Source organism: Mandrillus leucophaeus, unplaced genomic scaffold, assembly GCF_000951045.1.
Source record: "Mandrillus leucophaeus isolate KB7577 unplaced genomic scaffold, Mleu.le_1.0 Scaffold309, whole genome shotgun sequence".
In the NCBI taxonomy this organism is placed as follows: domain Eukaryota; kingdom Metazoa; phylum Chordata; class Mammalia; order Primates; family Cercopithecidae; genus Mandrillus; species Mandrillus leucophaeus.
This window is the reverse complement of record NW_012103243.1, coordinates 3,946,099-3,968,563: the sequence shown is the minus strand read 5'-3', so window position 1 is coordinate 3,968,563 and position 22,465 is coordinate 3,946,099. Positions and strand designations below refer to the sequence as shown.

The 22,465-nt window shown below is 36.4% G+C and overlaps 1 protein-coding gene across 1 annotated transcript in view; it reads right to left on the bottom strand.

Annotated features, from left to right (window-relative positions):
* The window catches only part of USH2A (Usher syndrome 2A (autosomal recessive, mild)), an 813,932-nt gene that overhangs the window by 151,878 nt on the left and 639,589 nt on the right, over window positions 1-22,465 (bottom strand). Inside the window, exons 50-54 of the mRNA XM_011987398.1 lie at window positions 18,997-19,220; window positions 15,579-15,783; window positions 11,791-11,988; window positions 11,093-11,247; window positions 8,932-9,130 (exon numbers count right to left, since the gene is read on the bottom strand). Of these exons, the coding sequence (XP_011842788.1) occupies window positions 8,932-9,130; window positions 11,093-11,247; window positions 11,791-11,988; window positions 15,579-15,783; window positions 18,997-19,220 (981 nt within the window). The remainder of the gene's footprint in view (window positions 1-8,931; window positions 9,131-11,092; window positions 11,248-11,790; window positions 11,989-15,578; window positions 15,784-18,996; window positions 19,221-22,465) is intronic.

Here is a 22,465-nt window from a genome sequence, read left to right as displayed (position 1 = left end):
TTTTTAATTCTGTTTTCATTGGACTCTATACATTAACTAAATATATTTTATGAGAATTGCAGTTATTTTAAAGGAAGTTAGTTATAAGATTATGTAAATGACATACTAGCAAAAGTTTATTGAGCATTTACTACTACTTGGCCCTCTTCTGTGCAGTTTATGGGTGTTAATATAATCAATGCCCACACTAACTTTCTGCTGTGCATGCTATTATTTGTTCATTATACAGATAAGGAAGCTAAGGCACAGAAAGTTGGAGGAAATTGCCTATGATCACAGAGATAAGAAAGGGCTGGGGCCAGGTGCAGTGGCTCATGCCTGTAGTCCCAGCACTTTGGAAGGACGAGGCGGGTAGATCACCTGAGGTCAGGAGTTTGAGATCAGCCTGGCCAACATAGTGAAACCCCGTCTCTACTTAAAAAACCCTACAAACATTAGCCAGGCATAGTGGCACATGCCTATAGTCCCAGCTGTTTGGGAGGCTGAGGCTGGAGAATTGCTTGAACCTGGGAGGCAGAGGCGGTAGTGAGCTGAGATCCTGCCGCTGCGCTCCAGCCTGGGTGACATAGTAGCGAGACTGAAAAAAAAAAAAAAAAAAGAAAGAAAGAAAGCCAGCCAGCCAGCCAGCAGCCAGTATTGGAACTTGGGCAGTTACACTGAGAAATGTGGCCCAGAACAACTGGATCAGGCTTCCTAGCCTTATAATAAAAACCATGACATAAATAGCTCAAAGCCCAGTGAAATTTCCAGTAATATAAAAAATTCAAGTGGGACTATATATTTAAATATTTTCATTTTAAATATTATTATGAGTCATGTAGTGAGGTACTGAGTCATGTTCTCTGCTAAGAGAGCAGTCTGAAATTAGGCTATTTGGGTTCTAATACTTATCTACTTACTAAGTACTTGACTACAAGGAAGTTTTCCGGCTTCTAGGTTCCTCAGTTTCTATATCTAGAAACTGTAGGCATGATAGTAGAGACTGCTTAATAGGTCTACAGATTACTTTAAGTGAAGGCAATATCTAAATCCATAATTTAGAAAATTTAAAACCATATTCTTTTAGTTTTTATATTTTTCATATTGTTAGAGGATTGGATTACTAATAGGCTTGGTTCAGATAATCTGTAAGAAAGCATCAACTACCATCAGGCATAGATGATTTACATGAACCTGATGACCTTTCATATATACGACTCTGTAAAACTCAATAAAATGAACACATTTCAACTGGAATTTGCTGTCATTTTAAGTAAGCCTCTATCGGTAGTCCTTAAAATGAGATATATATGACATATTAGCAACAGGCAATGAAAAGGGCACACCAATTGAAAACTACTCATGAATTGATCAGGATGAGAAGAGGGAAATAAAAAGATGTCTCAAAGGAACCGTTCCAACTGTAACTTAATCTTGAAGTCGAAGAGTAGAAGGAGAAAAGAAAACATCATTCAAGTGCTCAGCATTGAATTAGAAGAGTAGGAAATAGCAGTTGTAGAGTACAGAAAGGCAAATGCATGGAGAAAAGCCAAGTATTTAACATTTCAGTATAGTGAAGATTACTGTGGCTGCAAATTACCTGAATTTCCCTACAGGGAATCATGTTCTTTTTTAAAGGAAAGAAGCATAATATAACCAAACTCATTACAATTACACTTCCAAGTAACATTACTTTCAAGAGTAAATGTGTGCTAAAAGGGACTGCAAAATGTCTGCCTTTAGTTCATAAAAATATGATTTGGAAAATAAAACCCATGTTTACAAAAGTTATATTTGATGTACTCTATAAAGAACAGCTTGCTTCCAATTTTTAATCTCCTGATAAATAGTCAAAAAAAGGCACATTAGCCATTATAATTTCACATAGCAAGTGCTACTTCAAAACATTCAGCCAATTGTTCTAGAGTGTCATCTGTTATGTTCTAAAGAACTACCAAATAACCCTAAAGAATATGTAATTCTGTGAGTTCCTCCATCAGCATGTTTAGTGATTAGCTCAAGCACTGAGAGGCCTGAGTTACGTTAAAAAGTTTTTGTTAGGTGGTTATAAAGTATTGTAAATAACCATCCTGCGGATAAGTCATCTGTCCTGGCACCAGTTCACCCAAACTGGATGTGTGGTCTGGCCCCTTGGACACTCACATTCAGTGTCTGTTACTAATGATACAGGAGTTAAGAAGAAATCACTTAGGCAGATAGTAAAGGTATGGGAGTCCTCGGTAAGGCTTTTCTTTTTAGTGAAAAGCCCCAAATAATTTTCTAACAAAGGGCAAGCATGTAAAGTCGAGCTGTAGACATAGGCAAGCAAGCTGGGTGCTTGCATGGGTGAATGTGGGCAGGAACTAAGGACCATACATGTTCAAGATGGCGGCTCCATCTTCCCTTCTCCTTGTCAGCCACTTGTACTGTAAAGCACAGACAAGACGGAGCCAATCAACTGGAAGGCCCATTTGTATAATAAGATTAGGGTGTGGTGACCAGCCTTCCCCTCACACTATGTAAATATCATACTTGATCGAACCAATCTGTGAGCCCTATATAAATCAGACACTGCCTTCTCCAGCCTGCCTATAAAATCTGCTGTGATCCACTGCCTCCTCACTTTTTCGGATGTCTGTCTCTCTCTCTCTCTTTCTCTCTCTCTCTCTCTCTCTCACAAGGAGTTGCTCTCCTCTCTCTTCTATCAAACTTTCCACTCCTTAACCCACCTACATGTGTCTGTGTCCTGAATTCTTTCTTAGTGCAAGACAACGAGCCCCAGGGTATATACCACGACAGCTATAATGATAGTGCTTCCTTTTACCCTCACTTGCCTGGGATCTCACTAAATGATCCCTTTCAGAGCATCTCTGCCTACTGAGATTCCCAGGAACTCCAGCATCCACTGGTCATCTTGATTGTGATGGATAGAGCCATATCAGCATTCTACTTATATCAATCTGATAATTTGTGAAAATCTAGATGTTCAAAACTGATACACAAAGGCATCATGGAATTACTTTACAGACATCTAAGGTGCCTTTAAACTAGAATTTGTTTTACAGAATTTGATTAAGGATTATTTCAGGAGCTCACATGCTAAAGCCATCTTTTCTGGATGGTACCATCCTTCACAATCTCAACAGCTGCCCATTCCTCTTACCCAAGCCAATTTCTTGTCCCCCCCCCCACTTGGGCAGCATTGATACTGTCCATTTTCTGTATTCATGCTTTATGAATTCAGTTGCTACCTCATATGAACTGAACATCAAAACAAAGAGCCTCTTTCATTGCACATGCCAGTAAGATCACTTCATGACTTTTAGTTCTGACTACTTGCTATAAGCTAACTTGCATTATTAATTCTACATTTCATGTGAAATTCTGAACCATAACTTAGATCCCTCTCTCCAATATCTTCCTGATCCCAAGACGTCTTTCCTAACAAGTTACTTCTTTGGCAGACTCTCTTTCCAGATATACATCAGCATTAAGACTATTATTTAGACACCAGCAAGGAAAGACCCTTTCTCTTTGATGGTGTCTAAATAATAGTCTTAATGTTGATGTATATCTGGAATAAATATAGCAACAAAATATAATATTAATTATATTATATATATTTTGATTTTAGTGACAGTATTTTAATAAGTATTAAATAAATATTTTAATAAATACTTTTCCTCTTTCAAGTTCAGTGTTATACTAGACTGAGGATTCTTCTCTGCATTTCCAGGCAGACTTTTCTTCTCTAAAAACAAAATGTGATGTCAGGTGGCAGCAAAATCTGATGTTGCTCAAACATGAGACAATGAGGACATTGCAAAGGGAAGGGGGTGGCCAGAACTGGAGTGACAAAAGAGAACTAGCGTCCAGCAAAGTACACTGGAATATCCGGGATTTAAGGGGAATTTAAAAAAATACCTTTGTCTAGGTAGCTATCAATTATAGTTCTTTGGCCTTAATATTTTTATCCATAGGCAGGTTTTAAAACGAGAAAAAGCGGTTGGTGCTACTTTTTTTTTCTTTTTTGGTCAGGCACAAATTTAGTTGTTCTCAGAATTGAAAAAATGAAAAGAAAATAAACTCTTATCACTATTTTCACAGGTCCCTAATGCTTGGTGGTCAATAGTTACATAGTAACTGAGGGGAATGCAGCCTGGAGCATTGCATACAACCACAGAAGACACTCTCAAAGCTTTTTGAGGACATTATCACCATCCTAGTTTTCTTGCTATCTGTTTTAATTAAAGAAATACACTGCAATTAAGTCCAGACTGGTGAAGATCAGGGTTGGATTTGTGGACTTTCGACTGTGCAATCAAACAAGGTACCATGCTTGGAAGCATGTGAGCTTACTTCTATGCTCTGCTTTCATTGTCTTGACATTTTAATGATTTCTGAACAAGGGGCCTGAATTTTCATTTTGCACTGGACCCCACAATTTTGTTGCCAGATCTGTCTGAGATTTAGATATGTTTGACAGTGGCATTTTTATCTCCATTTGAAACAGAATGTAGTCAAATACTAGTTTACTATTCAGTATTTATTCATTCAACAAACACTCTGTGAATATATTAAGTAATGTGATGGGTACCAGGAACACAATGGCAAACAGGAAGCTACTGTCTCTGTACTTAAAAAGCATTACCTATTACTAATTGTGGAACAGAGACAAGAGGAAAGGCTATTAGAATAAAATGTGATAATTACTATGAGAGCAAAGATAATATGGGAACACCTAGCAGAGTTATCTAAGAATAAAATCCCTTATGAAGAATTTCTACATTTTGTTGTATTGATGGTTAAAGTATGTTTTCTCTTTTTCAAAAGTGAAGTGTAAGGTATCTTTCTCAGTATAACATTAGTATTACATTTTCTGCTACAACCAGCACTGTTAGAGTTTATGCTATTTAGCATACAAAGTTTTCATTAACTTCTAGGAAGATGAGAAAGGAAAGTAAATTATTCTTTCCTTGCTAATTTAATGCTGGTGGGTTTTTCCTTTTAAATGAAATGCAATGATGAGTAACTTCTAATTAATTATTTTGGAAAATAGTTTTCCCAGAGTTAAGAGACACACAGGCCTTTATTATAGTTGATGCTAAACAGGACACAACTAATCATTTTTTTCTCAGTGGCCTTAATTATTTAGTTAATCCTTTCTTCTATTCCTAAACTCACATTAGGAGGTCCACGTATAATGTAGAGGTAGCCCAAAGTGAAACAATGCCATAACTGATGTCCAAATTGTTCTGTACAGGATGGTGGATGTGTTTAGTAATAAATGATATGAAAAGGTCTTTTATTGACAAGCTGCCATGCGCTGTTTGCATTAGCGAATATGAGAAGATGATGGCTGCTACTCCTTCGTCCCCATGGTATTCAGCTCAGTGAGATAGCAGAAAACGCTTCAGTTTACTTAAAGCATTGATAACACCTCTAAATAATTAACTGAGGACTTCCTGTCTTCAATTACTTAATGCTTTTTTTAACATCTTGAGAGGATTATAAGCAATTTATGGATTTCACATGATGAGTGCATTCACCACTATTCCCACAAAGCATTTACGGGATCATGTTTCTAAAGCTTTGAGGTAATTAAAAATAAGCATGGAGACAATGGGGCTGAGGCAAGGTGTTCCCTTTCCCTCCTGTCATTCCTAAGGACCTAGATTTTCAGGCTCCGGGACAACTAGTGCTACAGCTTTATTAGCGCTCTGTTGCTCAGGGAATGCCAAGCTTTTGGAAATGATGAGAAAATCAAAACATTTATCCTAGGGAGTTCAGGCAGCATTTCCATCAAACATTTAAGATGGAATAGAAAAGAACTGTGATTATTTTAGTTCATTCCATGAACTCAATAAAACAGTCATTTACACCATAAAATACTTCAGTACTACATTTGGTCAGTCAGCTAACCGTGGAACTGAATTTTCCTGGGCAGATGAGTAACATTATATAGATCTCAGGTTTCAGATTACCTAATTCCTAGCACCATTCCTGTCCCCAAAGAACTACATATAGGAGGCTCTGTACTTGGTAAGGTTTTGCTGAATGAGGACGTATTTCTTTATTCTACAAAGAAATCCCTATTTAGGGCTGTATTGGACAAGTGAAATACTCTCTAAATCTAATTAAAACAATATCCATAGAAATTAAAAACACAACACAACAAAACAAAAGTAGAACAGGGAGATTGGTCAAATGACTCCTAAAGACTTTTACCAGATTATGATTTTTACTGTTAAGTAAAAATTAAAATCATATTAAAAAACCTTAAACTATTTATTCCTATAATAGGATTTCTGGCACCAAGATATGTGTATGAAATCTACTCTGACATAAAAGTAGCCATTAAAAATGTCAATGAAAGGAAGAACTGGTAGGGTGAAGTTATTTAAAGAAAAATCTTTGCAATTATTTTATAATTAATGAGGCTATCAATCCTGTTGGTTTGAACATTACAATTGAATTTAGTCTGTTGGTGTATAAATGCTGATTTCTAAAAAATGCAAACCAATACAGTGGCAACAATTCAAAGCTGATGCTGGTTAAGTTGATAGATACTACAAGAAGAAATTTCTTTAGCCTTATATCTCAAGTATTGTGAAACCTTTACTGGTACAGTCTTAATGTGCCTTAACTTGGTTTTCAAAACCCTGTAATTAACATCCCATTGCTTACTCCAAGTGATTCGTTTGATTTTTCACCACTGCATCCTGTACAGAGTTCTGCTTTCAGTTATTTATTTTCTTGTCAGTCTTCCCTATACGTGAGAGCATCTTAAGAGCAGCAGTCTTATTTTAGACCACTTAGTGTACTATCTGGAAAACTGCAAGCTGGCAATTCATTTTGGGGAGAATGAAATGATATTCTGATTTCCTTCCAGATAGAGGCAGTGAATGCCTTGGATACACTGAGTAGGTCGGCTTTCTTCTTCATCTTTCAAATATGATTATTAAAAACATCTCTTACAAGGATGTGATGAGAGTCAGAGAAGTCAAAATGCAAATGTTTCTTTAAATGATAAAGCACCACATAGAAGTAAGGTTTTATTATGTAAAACACCATTATTTCAATCACTTGTGATGATTTCCACTTCAAGTAAAATAAGATAAAAGAAATGAATTTGATCATTTGAATATGAGGGCTTTTCCCAACCCCATTATCTCTTTTTTTTTGAGACAAAGTCTCGTTCTGTTGCCCAGGCTGGAATGCAGTGGTGCAATCTCAGCTCACTGCAACCTCTGCCGCCCAGGTTCAAGTGATTCTCCTGCCTCAGCCTCCTGAGTAGCTGGGATTACAGATGCACACCACCACGCCCAACTAGTTTTTGTATTTTAGTAGAGACGAGGTTTTGCCATGTTGGCCAGGCTGGTCTCGAACTCCTGACCTCAGGTGATCTGGCTGCCTCGACGTCCCAAAGTGCTGAGATTACAGGCCACCGCACTCAGCCTCAATACTGTTATTGATTTAGTCCAGGATCTTGAGATAGGGAATACAATGTGCCAGTCCACGAGTTGTATTAAGCACTTTCTGCAGGTTTATGGCCCTTTTGGGAAAATACTGGAGATTTTGCCAGTGAATCCTTGCTTATGTGTTAGGGAATTGTGGATAAGAGTGAAAACTGATGAATTTATTTTGCCACCCTGTGTAAGTATAACCTGTGTCTCTTCTTAGAAAACATCAGGCACATTTTTCCAAGGCCTTTCTGCACTTTTCTGCGAGTTTCATTATCTGTGCTATCAACACCCCCTGCAAAAAGTGCAGTTCAATGGAAGGAGGTCCATCCACTCAGGAAGCCTTGGAAGGAGGTGTCTGACAATGGGAAAAAAGGGAAAGTTTATACAGTCTTGTCCATGGTCTTAGAATTTAAATTTAACAGGGTTGTTCGGGATGATTCAGTAGACTCGAATAATGAATAAATGACTTAACTTCTCAAAGTATTCTTTTCTGTAAAATGAAGGTAGTAAATTCACTCTACCTCTTAGGTTGGTGATGGAGAATCAAATTGCATAGTAGTGCATGCAAAGTGCTTAGGACAGCATCTGGTACATACTAAATTCATTTCTTCCCCAAACATTTATTTAGCTCCTATTACTGTGTTCAGGACTGTAAGTGCTAGAGGTACAACACTGAACAAGTAGATAAGGTTCCTCCTCTTTTGAAGCCTATGTTCAAGTGTGGAGAGGCATAAAAAGACAAAAAACAAACACTAAAATATCAGGCAGTGAGAGGTCTATGGTGAAAATAAAACAAAGTGATGTGGTGGCGTGTTAGAGAAGCTATTCAACCAAGTGAGTCAGAAAATGATTCTCTTCCCTTCAGAAGTGGCATTTAAGCTAAAACCTGTTAATTATTATCATAATCACTACTAGCAATTACCTAACATATCATTGTACTGTACTAATAGTATATTATTAAAGCTAATGATAATAAACATTATAATAAATTTAAAAAACACAATTGCTATTAATTAACATTCCTAATACTAACAAACTGTCACAATGACTCCACTGTCAACTAGTCCTGTGTATTAACTATCCACTTGATAGACAAATGTTAACCTCTGGCTGATTTTCCCCTGTCTTCCAGTATATTCTTGGCTATCCTAGTCCCCTTGTCTATGAATATATCCTTGGGGAATGAAAATGCATCTTACTGTTTGTTTGGAAAAAAAAAGTTAATACTGATGCAAAAACCCTTCACATAATGCATATCAAGGCCAAATATAAATTATTTCTGAAGTTATCTGCTGTTGTGGCGTATTGCTGCCAGTGTGGGCTCTTCTATTAGCATGGATAAGTGGGACCTGACCATATGTCAAGAGAACACGTCCTTTCGAAGTGACCTCATATATCAAACACACACCCCTGGGATGCTCTGCCCCCCTAACCACAATGACAGACTCCTCCAGTAGGATTTTTTTTTGTTTGTTTGTTTTTTCACCTGTGACCGTATGCTGTCTCCTGTCAGTGGTGTCAGTGTGGATGAGACCTTTCCCAACCTGGCTGATCTGGTACTCTTTAATGACGCCGTTTGGTTTCTCAGGGGCACTCCAGCTCAGATGCAGAGCCTCTGCACTTTGGGCTATGATTCTTGGTGGCAGGATGCTCTCTGGAACTCCTTGGGCAGCAGCTGCAACTACCTGAAGACATAGGAATTAAACGGCAATTTATTGTAATAGTACACTAGCTATCCTGATCAATGAGAATGTCACTTTTGTTTTAAAATGTTGTTGTCTGGCCTGGCATATCATTAGCAGGGTTTTGGAGAAGCAGTCCCCTTTTTTCCATTTTTTTTCCCTCCCATCCTATTTAAACAATGAAATCTGACCTTGAATATATTACATAAGTCTCACAGTACCATTTATCACAACAGGTTCAACAACAATTTTGATGGCAGAGTGCAGCCCTCAGTGTTTAAACAAGTAAAATCTGGCTGGCAGACTGTCTTACTAGAGAACTCTTGATAACTCTCTTCCATATGGCCCATCAGTGTCTTTGCATTTTAACAGCCTGATTTCGTACATTTTAAGCACCAGTAAATATGGAGCAAAACCCACATCTGAACTTGCTTGCATATAATATGCTCTGAACAGAATAAATGGGCAGACATTTCAGTACTCTTCTCATGATACCTAGGATGACTTTACAGTGTCTGCACCAACTTTCTAAATAAAGAAACAAGTGAGAAGAAAAAAATAAATAAATCAAGCAACTATTTAGTCAATATTGTCAAAACATAGTTTTGGACACAAATTGGCTATCTTTTTTCATAGAGTTAATTTTTTTCACTTCGTAAACAATTGCTTTGCATGTAGCAGGCATGAGTTGTGCCTATGTAAAAAGCATGGAATTGTTCTAGGACTAATAACTTTTGATTGGGCCAATCAGCTGCCATCTATCTAAATGGTGGCTCACTCAGAAAGGTTTCTAGAGGTCTGCTGAACAAAATGTTGCATTCTTGCACTGTGGCTGAGCAGTGTGACTGAATGCTTCATTTGGATGGCTCTTGCACAGTGTGCAAAGATGTTGTTCTTCTAAAGTTTCAAGCATATGAAAAGAATCAGAGCTACTCTGTGTAAGTTTGTTTCCTCCTGGGCTTCCCTTATCAAGGTGGGCTTCTGTGAAATGTCCCTTTCTTTAGTTTGCTCCTACATTGTTTGATTGTTTATTTCCAGTCTTCTTTGTGAGCTTTTCTTCCTTTTTCATTTGATAGCATTCCCCAGTGCTCATCATCCACGGTATTCCGTATTTGTGTCTCTCTAGTCTCCTTCCATGTCCATATTTATACTCATTACTTCAACTTCCCACAGAGATCTTTCTAGAAACTTCTGTCACTTCTCAATCTGGTTTCTGACTAGATATTTTCACATGAAGTGCCAAGTACTATCTGCTTCCACCACTCTGCTATCTGATCCTTCTCTTTAAATATATCTTTTACGAAACTTAACAAAACAGAATCTTATTCTTTTACCTTTAACATTTTTCTCTTTTTTAAAAGTTTTCTTGCAGAATAACACCATGATCCACAAATTACTCAAGCAGATATTTGAAAATATCCATGATTCTTTCCTTTTATTTCTGTAAATATAGTTGAGTACCAAGTTCTGTAGATTCTATCCCCCACGTCTGTTGTATCTTTCTGTATTCTCGGTTCTGACCTCTGCTGCCTGAATTCAGCTCTTCATTATTTCTTGACAAGACTATAGCAGAAGCCTTGGAACAATTCATTTTCCGTGCCAGGCTTTTTTGCCCTTGTCTTCATTTTTCAAAATCAGGCAATTTTTGTTCATATCATATTTAAATAGAAATTTTCTTTAACTGAATAATGATTTGGACATTTTTATAGATTTATAGATGACCTAAAATTGGTTGGTGAGGAAAGGATGTGGAAGAAAAGGTGGTACTGCTTCAAGATTTCACTTGTTTTTCATTAACACAAGATTGATATTTGGATAAATCTCCCTTGCAATGATCTCTCCTTCCAGGCCTAGGTATTAGCACTCAGTTAAGGGGACACATGAACACCCTAGTTAACACCCTGGATGTTCACATAATCTTCACACTGAACCCCTTTGCCCAGAGTTTAGGCCAACTCCTGTTACCTTGCTACTGGTGGCACAGCCAGCAACCGTGCAAGCTTTCAGCTGATATGAATATTCCTGAAATGGTTGAATTCCCTCTTTATCAGAGAAACTCAATGATGTTCCCCGAAAGCGTTCAATTCCATTTCGAAGAAGAATGTAGTAAATAACAGGACCTAAAATAAGTAGAAAAATGACTGCATTTGAATGTCGTATCATTTTAACTATTTGCAAACAACTTACAAGTCTTAGTGTTTGAATGAAATGCAATACTATAGCTTTATTTAATTTTAATTTCCTATTATATTGCTATCTCAAGCAGTTCCTAATTATACTATTATAGAAGAGAGGGATTCTTGACATAGATGATCAAAGAATCATTTATGTTTATTTCCTTTCACTATGAAACAAATTTTCTTTCAATATTAAAACTCTTTTGCCTTCTCTGAATATGCCTTGCTTATTTGAAAGCAGCTCAGTTATATTCTGGGATTCAAGGAACTTTTACTTCTATTTTATTCATTTATTTAGGCTAAAAATTTACGAGGGCTACACCACAAAGTGAGTGATTAGTCGGCACATATTTAAAGTTCCCTTTGTCAGAACATAGTTTTCTAGTGGTTAGATGCATAGGGCAATTACATGTAGATTATACTCATTTTGATTTTCTTATTAATTTATGGGATTTTGTCATTTGTATTTTAAAGGTAGCTCAATACCATTTGATTGTATAGGTTTTCTCCAGTTTACGACAATTGTATCTTCAAGATTGTCTATTTTGGTCCATGTAGGGGGACTCACTCCTTGAGGCACATCTTCTTTTGTTCTGGCTCTCACAGCTTGGCTCAGTCCTCGCCCATAGCTGTTCCATGCAGAAATCCTGTACTCATATGTCATGTAGGGCTTGAGGTTCACAACTGGAAAGAGAAAAAATAGACAGGCAGGTTTCTCTTATTTTCATTTTTTAACCATCATACTAAAAGTGAATATCAAAAACTTCAGACATTTAAAAATTTTTTTTAATGCTCTAAACCCTTTGTATATAAATAAAACTCTAATATCTTTATTTTCTAAATGTAAGTAACACTTAAAGTGTTTATTAGATTCAGGGATACGGAATTATACAGAATGGAATTCCCCGTTTCTGAGCAGAAGGAGGGATATATTAAATAAATGAAAAATAAAAGCCCCGGAATAAAGTATAAGAAGATTTAAGGCTTCACAAATTCATGTACTTTTGATTCCTACATGAGACAGGTTTTCCAACATTCTTTTATAGTTTCAGTATCATAGAACTTATAAATTATTACTTTCTATTACTTTGCTAATATTACTTAAACATTTTAAAATCATATGGATTATAATGTTATTACAACACACAGGATTTGAAACTTAGTTTATCATGGTACCATGTCAGTGAATAAAAATGAAAGCATACTCTGCTATCTAGTTCCTTCCCTCTTCCACAAAAGCCAGAATTGAAAACCAAAATGCCAAACAACCAACTTTACTAAAACAATAAAACCAAGCCTGCTGAGCCTTCCAAACTGGCAAAAATTGTATCCGATGAACACTCATGTGATTCAGTGGTGTCCCCAAAGTCTTAGTTCCATTTAAGCTTTAATAACTTCAGAAATACCAATGCTACACGTTTCCCCAAAAAAACTTACTTGAAAGTTTAATTATTTAAATTTATTTTCCATGTCTCTAATTTGATGAATTTGGAGTATGTATGTATTTTTGTATGGTAGCTTCTGGATGACTCTTTCTCAGATTGAGCATCAGAAAAGGAGGCCTTCTTCCTTGGCTGCGTGGTCAGCTGCTCATCTCCATTGGACATGGAGTTAATTCTCAGTCCCTATGCTTGGATTAATTGGGTCACATTCTCCTTATATACATCTCCTTACAATAAACCCTTCCCTGCCCACTGTATAGAATTAATATGAAAATAAAATGCAATAAATTATGGGGCAGAACTTCATAAAATGCAGATTTCTCTGCAAATATAAAGCATTATCTTTCTTTTCCATTTTCTCTGCTCAGAGGGTATCTGCCACTTGTTGCCTGTGATGGCTACCATGGCTCCCCAGTTCTCCCTTCCATCCTGGTCAGAGGGCTCCTAATTAGAAAATCACATTTGCCAGTTTTCTTTGTAGCTCGTAGTGGTCACATGACTCAGATCTCAATACTTGAAGGAGTGTAGAAAGACATGGGCAACTTCCGCATCATTTTTTAAAGAGAAAAATCACATACGTTTGGTTGCCATTCTGGATTCTGGATCCCTGAATGACCTCGTGCAATTCAGTCACCTAGGCCATCTACCTACCCTCAGCTGGTCAATATGTTTTACATTTCTGCTACAGCAAATTAAACTACTCATTGGTAATGACTGTAATTCTGTATCCTAAAGCCCACATCATCATTTCAAATCTCATTTGCTGCTTCCTTCTTTCTTCATATAAGGTTCAAATCCCAGTGAAAATTATTGTTTGTCATCATAGCTGCTAGTCCTAATGCAGTGACTAGTTATTAGTATGTATTTAATAAATACTTTTTGATAAATAAATGATTGCATGAACGAATAAATTTTTGTCAGCACTGGTATTGTCAGCTTTCAAGTGTAAGTTTCTAAAAGAGTCTGACTTAGTCCAAATTGTTCTCAATGGAATTATCATAGCACCACTTGTGTACTGAACATCTTTCACGAAAAAGAACGGTTTGTTATTTTTGATATTCCATTTACAGTATTTTCTGCAGGCAAAGCAATCTGAAATAAGGATTTTAAAAGCCCTCATACCATTATATCAGTAGGTGGAAACATCTATTCACTTCTGGAGAGGGCTATTGCAAGTATGTATTAAAAGCCCTTCAAAATCTTGATCTTGATTACAAGGGGGCAGATAAAAGTAGAGAACTCTCTTAGATGGAAACTCAATAATTTTAAAATGAAAGTCCATGACTTAAATCTATAACTGGGACTGGCAACATAATAGAAGGTTGGACAAATTGTCCTCTATCTAAGGCCTTTCCTAATTAAATTCATTCCAAGAAGTTTTTTTGCTTGTATAGTGTTCTAAATCCAAATAACGAAGTAAAGGTAAACAAAAATGCCCTATTCATAAGGATGTTTCAATCTAATAGAAGAGTTGGAACAAGTGTTCAAATCCATATGACACATGAGAAAGCTAGTGAGCTTTGTGAACAATGCGCCATAGCAGCACAGGGACTGAACTGAGGACATGAATCTTGACCTAGGCCTGAGTAGGATGATAAATGAGGACATTTCAGGTGGAAGAACAGCTCGAAGTGCATTTGGAGCACTCTTAAAGGAGCTCCTATACCACTTGGAGTCTTCAAAATCTGTCCCTTTTGAAGATGGCATTATTTGAATATGTTTCTTTCTCATGGCGAGTTACTTTTACAGATCTGAGCCTCAGTTTCCCCATGTGTTAAATGATCATATTTATATGATTGCTTTGTGGGTAACTGAGATAAGGTTTTAAAGTACTTAGTATAACATTGAGACTAAATAATGTTCAATCAACCTTATCTCTGTTCCTTTCTTCCCTTCTTAATCTTCTTTCTTTTATCTCAGTAGCCTACCTTACTTTCTGCACTCTTGAGGTTAGCCATTATCGCCCCTTGGTTGAGTAAAGCAGAATGATGATTCATGATAGAATGGAGCAATGTTTTGTTTGTTTATGTAACCTTAGCTTGCTCAAATTATGTCACTTAAATGGATTCTATTTAATCAAGATGATAGATGATACACACACATGCGCACACACACACACACACACACACACACTTGATTTTTCAAAAAACAAGAACACATTTTGTAGGGACTTAAGTAAATGGATGAATAACACAAATTTAATTGATGGCAGAATTATTTTAGAGATAATTCTAAACTTAACAGTGTTTCTCACACAGCTCAGCCAAAACTAAGAACCACCATTTTGGACTAATTCAGCAGAGTCAAGATGGTATGTAGAAATTAATATTTACAAAAACTGCAAAGGTTATTATTTTCAAGATGACCAGCCATCTTGGAGAAACATCATGCTTGGGTTTACCTCGTCCTCAGAATAGCACTGTTAGATTTTATTATTAATCAGACAGGTTCATCCTTCTTTCTGCTTGAGAGTATAGCAATATTCATTCAATACATTTAGTGAAAGCTGCATTGTAGCTTTTGAAAAAGAAAACTGGGTTTATTGTAAATTAACTGGATATAGCAGTAAAGGTCACAGATATCTCCACAGATTTACCTTAATATGGAATACAACCTTGCTTAAAGTTAGACTTTAACACATTTTAAACTACTGACTTTGAATACATCCAGATTATGCCTTTAATTACCTTGTAACTAGCTGGCTTCAAAGTATGATGGAATGTATTGATACCAGTTTAAGGACAGTTGATGTCAGAGTGAAATAAAGTTGCATTTTCAGTAGCTTCTCACTAACCCCATTAAGCCATGGGCAGACAGCTTGTTTTCTGTTACCTGTGTAAGAGTACGTGTTTACACTCCCTGTATGAATGGTTTCTTCGGCAGATGAACACATTTCTTCAATTGATGCCTTCTCTGTGGAATTGTGAGACCCTTTTATCACAGTGCAAATGTGGCTGGTAAAGTTGAAATCACACTTGCCACAATGTGCTGTGGCTTCCATAGATGCTGGGCAGAGGGTCCTGCAGTCTTTGGTTTCCTGAATCAAGTGGTAGGGGTGAGAAGAGAGAGAGAGGGGTATTTAAAAATTTCATTTAGACATACATAGGGTAGGCTTTTATGACTTTCAAATGAATTTTTTCCTCCACTTGATGAATGAATATTTCAAAATTTATAAAAAGAAATGAAGGTAGTTTGCATACTAGAAAGAAAAATGACTTTGAAACGACACAGATTGGGACTAAAATTTCAGTTTTGCAACTTCCCAGCTCTGTAACCTTGAGCAAGTCACGTATGTTCTCAAAACCTCAGCTTCTTCAGTGGGAAAAATGGAGACAAAATTTACTACCAAGGTTTGTTGTGTGACTCAAATGAGATAACACCGATAAGTCTTTAAACTTAGTATCCACACTACAAATATTTCATTTTTGCTATTTGATACTTTCCTATGGAATTTTAGAGAAAATAAAGAATGTGATATTTGAGAATCTACACTTCCTGTGTTGTTGGAAAAGTTAGTCCCATTGGAAGTATCACTGATCCAAGTTTTAAAAAACACAAATGTTTCATGAACTGTCATTATAATTATAATTATTTATGCTTATAAACATTTTCTCTGACAAATTTCCAGACTTTTTATGGTTTTTTATAACTACTACTTTGTTTTAACCCAAGGAAATTAAATACTTAACCAACCCAAATTACAGGAGCTATAAATAAGGTAATAGTTTTATAATGTGGAGATCTACTTTGCCTTTCCTTTACATAAGTAGCATAATGTATTTAGAATACCGTTTGCTATTGAAATTCATCTCCATTCAACCTCTGTCTTACATAAAATAAGTTGAATTATTCTTACCAAGTTGGTCAAAATAATAAATTCAAAAATATATAGTGGGTCTGGGTGCGGTGGCTCACGCCTATAATCCCAGCACTTTGGGAGGCTGAGGTGGGTGGATCACTTGAGGTCAGGAGTGTGAGATCAGCCTGGTAAACATGGCAAAATCCTGTCACTACTCCAAAAACAAAAATTAGCTGGGCGTGGTGGCACGCACCTGTAATCCCAGCTACTTGGCAGGTTGAGGGAGGAGAATCACTTGAACCCAGGAGGCAGAGGTTGCAGTGAGCCAAGATGACACTATAAAAATGGAACCCCACTATACACATGTGTGTGTGTGCGTGTGTGTATATATATACACACACACACATATATATATATTCTCTAAAAGCCCAACTAAATGACAGTAAAATAATGGTTTACATGTTGAAAGTCTAAGAAAAAAGGAAGGCAAATAATACACACAAGACAGTGCATACCTTTTTGGAAGCTAGAAAGTAGATGAATGTGGCAGAGACAATGCAATGTGCTCAGTGATGTCTGTCTCCCTTTTCTCTCTGGGAACATGGGATGTTGAAACCTGGCTGCAGTAGGAGAAGCCACCTGACTAGATATGTCTGTGTGACTAGTGCATAGAAAGGATGTACTCTATATCCAGGTATGAACTGCCTGTGTGCAATTGTCCCCTCTTGCGCCCTTTCCACTATAATCCAAGGGCTGCGTGTGAAGCATCACAAGATGGAAGGGGCTTCGGTTCTAGAGATGTTACTTGGAAGACAACTGCCTAACTCATAATGAATTGCAATGTAAAAAATTTAAAAATAAACAAATTTGCTAAGACAGTAGATCCTAAATGCTCTCATCACAAAAAAGGAAAACAAAATGCAAAATGCAAAAAGAAACCATCCTAACTTCCACATAGAGGTTCACTGTCATGAAATTTTAGTGGAGCAGGATAAAGAGAACATCTTCAAGAGCTTTCATAGGAAAAGAAACATGGTTACCAACAAAGAGATAGGAATCTACATATCAATGGAAGCTTAAAACATGCAGAAATGCCTCAAAATTCTGAGTAGATATAATTTTTAACCTGGAATTGTATATCCAACCAAACTATCAATCCTGTTGGAGGGTAAAATAATAGTATTTTTATACATTAAGCTCTCAAAAAATTTACCCTCTATACATCTATATACAAGAAGATAATTCTCCAAATGGAATGAAACTTGGAATCCAAAAACAAAAACAAAAACAAAAACAAACAGAAAAACAAAAACAAAAACAAAACAAAACAAAACAAAAACAGGGGAATCAACACAGGAAAGAGGTGAAAGGAATTCCTGAGTTGATAGCTTAGGGAAGACCTAATGGGCCAGCTACGTAAAAATCCCATGGTGATTCATTTCAGATTGGAACAGGATATAAATGTCTCCAAGTGATAGGTCTTCAGAAAACAAAATAAAACCTACAGACTGAACATTATTATGTAAAACACACTACTTGATTCAGCATGGAGAAATACTGTCCTTATTATAATAATTTAACCAACCTTATGTATTATATTAATATTAATCATTCATTGATACAAAGTGCTTGCAGGGCTTCCAACAATCTCATGAGTTATTTTACATCCCAAAGTGTACAAAGTATATGTGGTCCACACAATTACTGTGTAGTTGCCTCATTGAACAAGTGCCCTTCCACTGTCTGTGACCAAGACACCCATTTTTAGTGGTCTTATGATGACAAATTACTACAGAACATGGTAGCATGTTTGTTTTTAAAGTGTCCATGGTTCTTTCCTTAAATTGATAGGTTTCTGGTGTCCTGGGTCAAGTTTAATACCCACATACGTGACATGGCTGTGTACGAACTATCACTATATAAAAACATAAGTGATTACACACAGGAGCCTATTCACTCACTTTTGACACAGGCATTTGCTCATCTTTCATTGTCTAAGGGAATATGATATAAGTGCAACTAAGCAAATTTGCTGGATCTAAGGTCTCTATCAAAGGAAGGTTGTGGATGATGGCTGGTGGGCTAGGGAGAAGAAGCGGGAATTTCCTCCTGTCTCCATCCACAGTGCTCCCAGGCATGAAATGGCACCATGCAGAGGCCCCAGACGACCTGTGCTGGCTCTTTCAGCGGCACACAGACTTTCAGTCCTGCACTAATCTGAAGTGCTGGGTAAAGCTTCCCTGAGAACAGCTAATCATTATTAATTCCTTTAGAATTCATTGCAATAACATCAATCATAGCGAACTCATTCGGTATTAATATGGATGTAATGTGAAAATGAATAATGCACACAGGAGTTTTTATATTCCTATTTTAGAAAAATAGTTATGAACAATGTATTTCTCTTTCCATTGTCAAATCAGCGCCTCCGAGAGCTTTTCTATCAATTACCTTCATCATCATTCCAGTTGAAATCTTGTCAGAGCAAACATATTTCAAAGGATTATATCCAACTCCATTACAGCATTTCTGGCTCTTTGGAATAAGTTCAGTCTCACAGCATTTTACTGGCACTGGGTCATTCTTTTTAACATGTGCTTTAGACTCTCCACTGGAAGCTGAGCAGCATATGGTATCTGACATATTCACATAATCCTGCCCACAACAGAACATCCCTGCAACAATAAAATGTTATATATGAATATGAAATAGAAAAAGGGAAGAAAACTGAGGCTGCTATAAAGTTTGGTATAAAAATGTCAGACTCAGACAGTTGCTGAAATGGTGTAATACCTAAGGTAGCATTTCCCTACCAAGGTGATTTAAATGTGCAGTGAGGGTCCTTCTTACCAAGAGCACTAGACACTAATTAGGAAAAGAACACACAAGAGGAAGTGTTCGAAAATCATTCAGCTGGGCCAAACTTCTCTCATGCTTCATAAAAAGAGATAGGATTTCTGTCATGAAAACTGCCTGCGCATTTCGTGATGATAACATCTTGTTGCAGAGGAAGGTTAGTTAAACTATAGGGACTCTGAGAAAGCTCTAGAAATTCATAAGGGAGAAAAGGTCACTCAAGTACTCTGGGATAAGAGCCCAGCCAGAGTGGAAAGGTAGCACCATCCTAGAACTGGAAGCCCTGCAGGAGGAGCAGTGCAAGTTTTATTTAGCTTTATTTAGGGTACAAATATTTGCTTCTCGTGAATTTAGCTGCAATGGTGACCATTCTTTCTTAATGAGATGGATTTGGTATTTATTCAAAATCAGCTGAGCATGTTCACTCATCAGGTGCACTAATCAGCCACTATTTTTTGAGCCACATTTTGTTCTAGACCCATCACAGACATGGGTGACAGGCTGGGGGCAGCAGCAGAAAGACCTTGTAGAGAGGATCACTGATCCCCACATCTAAATGAAAGACGCATATACCTGAGATACCAGATAGACATTTTCTCCCACCAAATTCAGTTTAATTGCCTGCATTTGCACCATTTAGATATTGCCATCGAAGAGAAATGGCAGATATGTTAACATTAAAGCAGGAATAAATTAACACTACTTGAGTCAGATCAAGCTAGAAATCAAGGTGCCTATACTGTATGCCATAGTGTTTTTATATTAGAATTTATATCCAGTTATATAGCAGCACAAAGTGATGAATGATTTATTTTAATTGGAATTTTGTTTGTTTATTATTAGTTCCGACTGATAACATAAAGAACCTCAAATTCAAAGTGCCCTGGGGTCCTGAATTGTTTAATCTGGTCCTGTGTAAACATCTACATTATTAAAGACACTCAAATCATAGATCAAAAGTGCTTTTAAAAAAAGTCATTGAAAGTAGACATTGGTTTGGCACATGCCTTAAGAAAGATGTTTATCCACACACGCCTCCAAAAAACCCTCTCATTCATCTTTTTACTTACAAAAGTCTCCTCATATTAAAAACTCTTATTTATGATTAATGATATACACTGATCCTAACAGAGTTTTGGCATACCATGTTTATCTAATGTGATAACTCTTCGAAGTAATTGATTTAAAAATTAACTGCTAAATTAATAATTTTAGTTGTTTTAACATTTCCAGGAAAAGTTATCTCAAATAAATACATAGAACAGGGCTCATTTTAGTCTGAGTCTTGATTATGGTGGGTATATATGTGTGCATGTGTATATGTATAAGTACATACACACAAATACACATATTTATGTGTGTGTAGATATGCATGTATGTATATGTATGTGTATATATACACACAAATACATATAAACATATAAATACATGTGTGTACATACACGCACATAAACTAGAAAGAAAAATCCGTAGCTTCAAGTTTTCTATTGTTTGGGCATTTTTCTGCCCCTTCTGATTAGACATTTAAATACAACTGTGGATTCTTTACTGTTAATTTTTTCTCTGGCAGTTTTCTTAAGACAATTCATGTTTCTCTTTTAAAGAGCAATCAAAATTTGAAAACTGGTCTTTTAGGGAGCAGAATATATTCTCCCCCTCCCATTCCCACATTACTTCATGGTTTCACTATGCTTTAAGTATAAAATAAAAATGCAGACATTGACCTAATTTGAAACTCCTAATCAGTCATCTGATCACTCTGAGGGACTTCTGACAGGTAAACTAAAATTTTGATAATGAACTGCTTTTAAACTAGAAAAAAAAAGATGCCTTCTTTCACAAAGAACTTCATCTTTGTATTACTGAATTGAAATTTTCAGCCAAGATTTCACTCACATAACAAGAAGTGACTCCCTTTCTAGTTTCTTTGGTAAACCATTACTTCTTTAATTATTATCAACCTTGTTCCAGTGTGATAAATTGCTAATTACTTAATACCCTAATCAGCGTTCATTCTTTGCACAGATAAACTGTGACAGTGCCATTAATTTAAATAGTAATTTCACTTAATGGCCAGAACGGCACACCAGATTTTTATGCAGCATTTTCTGAAGACTGCATCCATCACTGCAATATTCTGACATAAAGATGTCTGACGTGCACTAACTCACTTAGGGAGAGCAGATGTTGCGGAGCAGAGTTTGGTAGTAATTCCCATAGTGCATCACTTCAGCATGAATGAGCTGCAAATTCAGAGACAGACAATCTTCTGAAACTGCATTGCAATAACTTTTGACCCCTACCTAATTTATCACATGTAGCACTTGACTTTTGAACTTTGACACATGGAATGCACAATTTTAAATATGCCCAAAGAAAAACAAAATAGGTCATGCATTATTGATGGATTGGTCCATTCTTCCAGAGCCTCTTCATTAAATTTGTACAAAGGTGGAGCGTGTCTTTGAACAAGATGCAGATGTTATTAAAGTGGTACAGTACACATTAAACTAGTAGATGTTTATTTTTCAGATCAAAAAGCATATATTGTCTTTCTAAACTGTATATACATCCAATGGTTTCCATTGATTGGACACAACTGAGAAAATAGTGGAGGAAAAGATTTTTACTCAGAATATTATTAATACTTCAAATATGTTACCAATGCTTATTTCATATCTATGTCTCAAAAGAAATGCATTTATAAACATATCTGCTGGATGACTTTCTAAATAGTTAAGACTGCAAAACTGGGATTCCATTTTTTTTTAAGAAGACCAAGAATTATGTATCATGCCTTTGAGATAAAAATAATATAGTAGTAAAATCCAGTCTGGAATATGACAAATCATTGTGAAACCCTGAGATTGTTCATGGGGACCAAATTTTAAGCCAAGGGATATTTTAGGCCTAGAAGAAAAACAAGATTTGTGATTAGTCATCCTTAGGACAAATGTATAACATTTGTGGCAGAGCATGAAAGAAAAGAAATTCACGCTTGTCTTCACCAGTAGATGGCTCTGTGACTACCACCACAAAACTGAGAGGGTAGAGTAAAAACGCT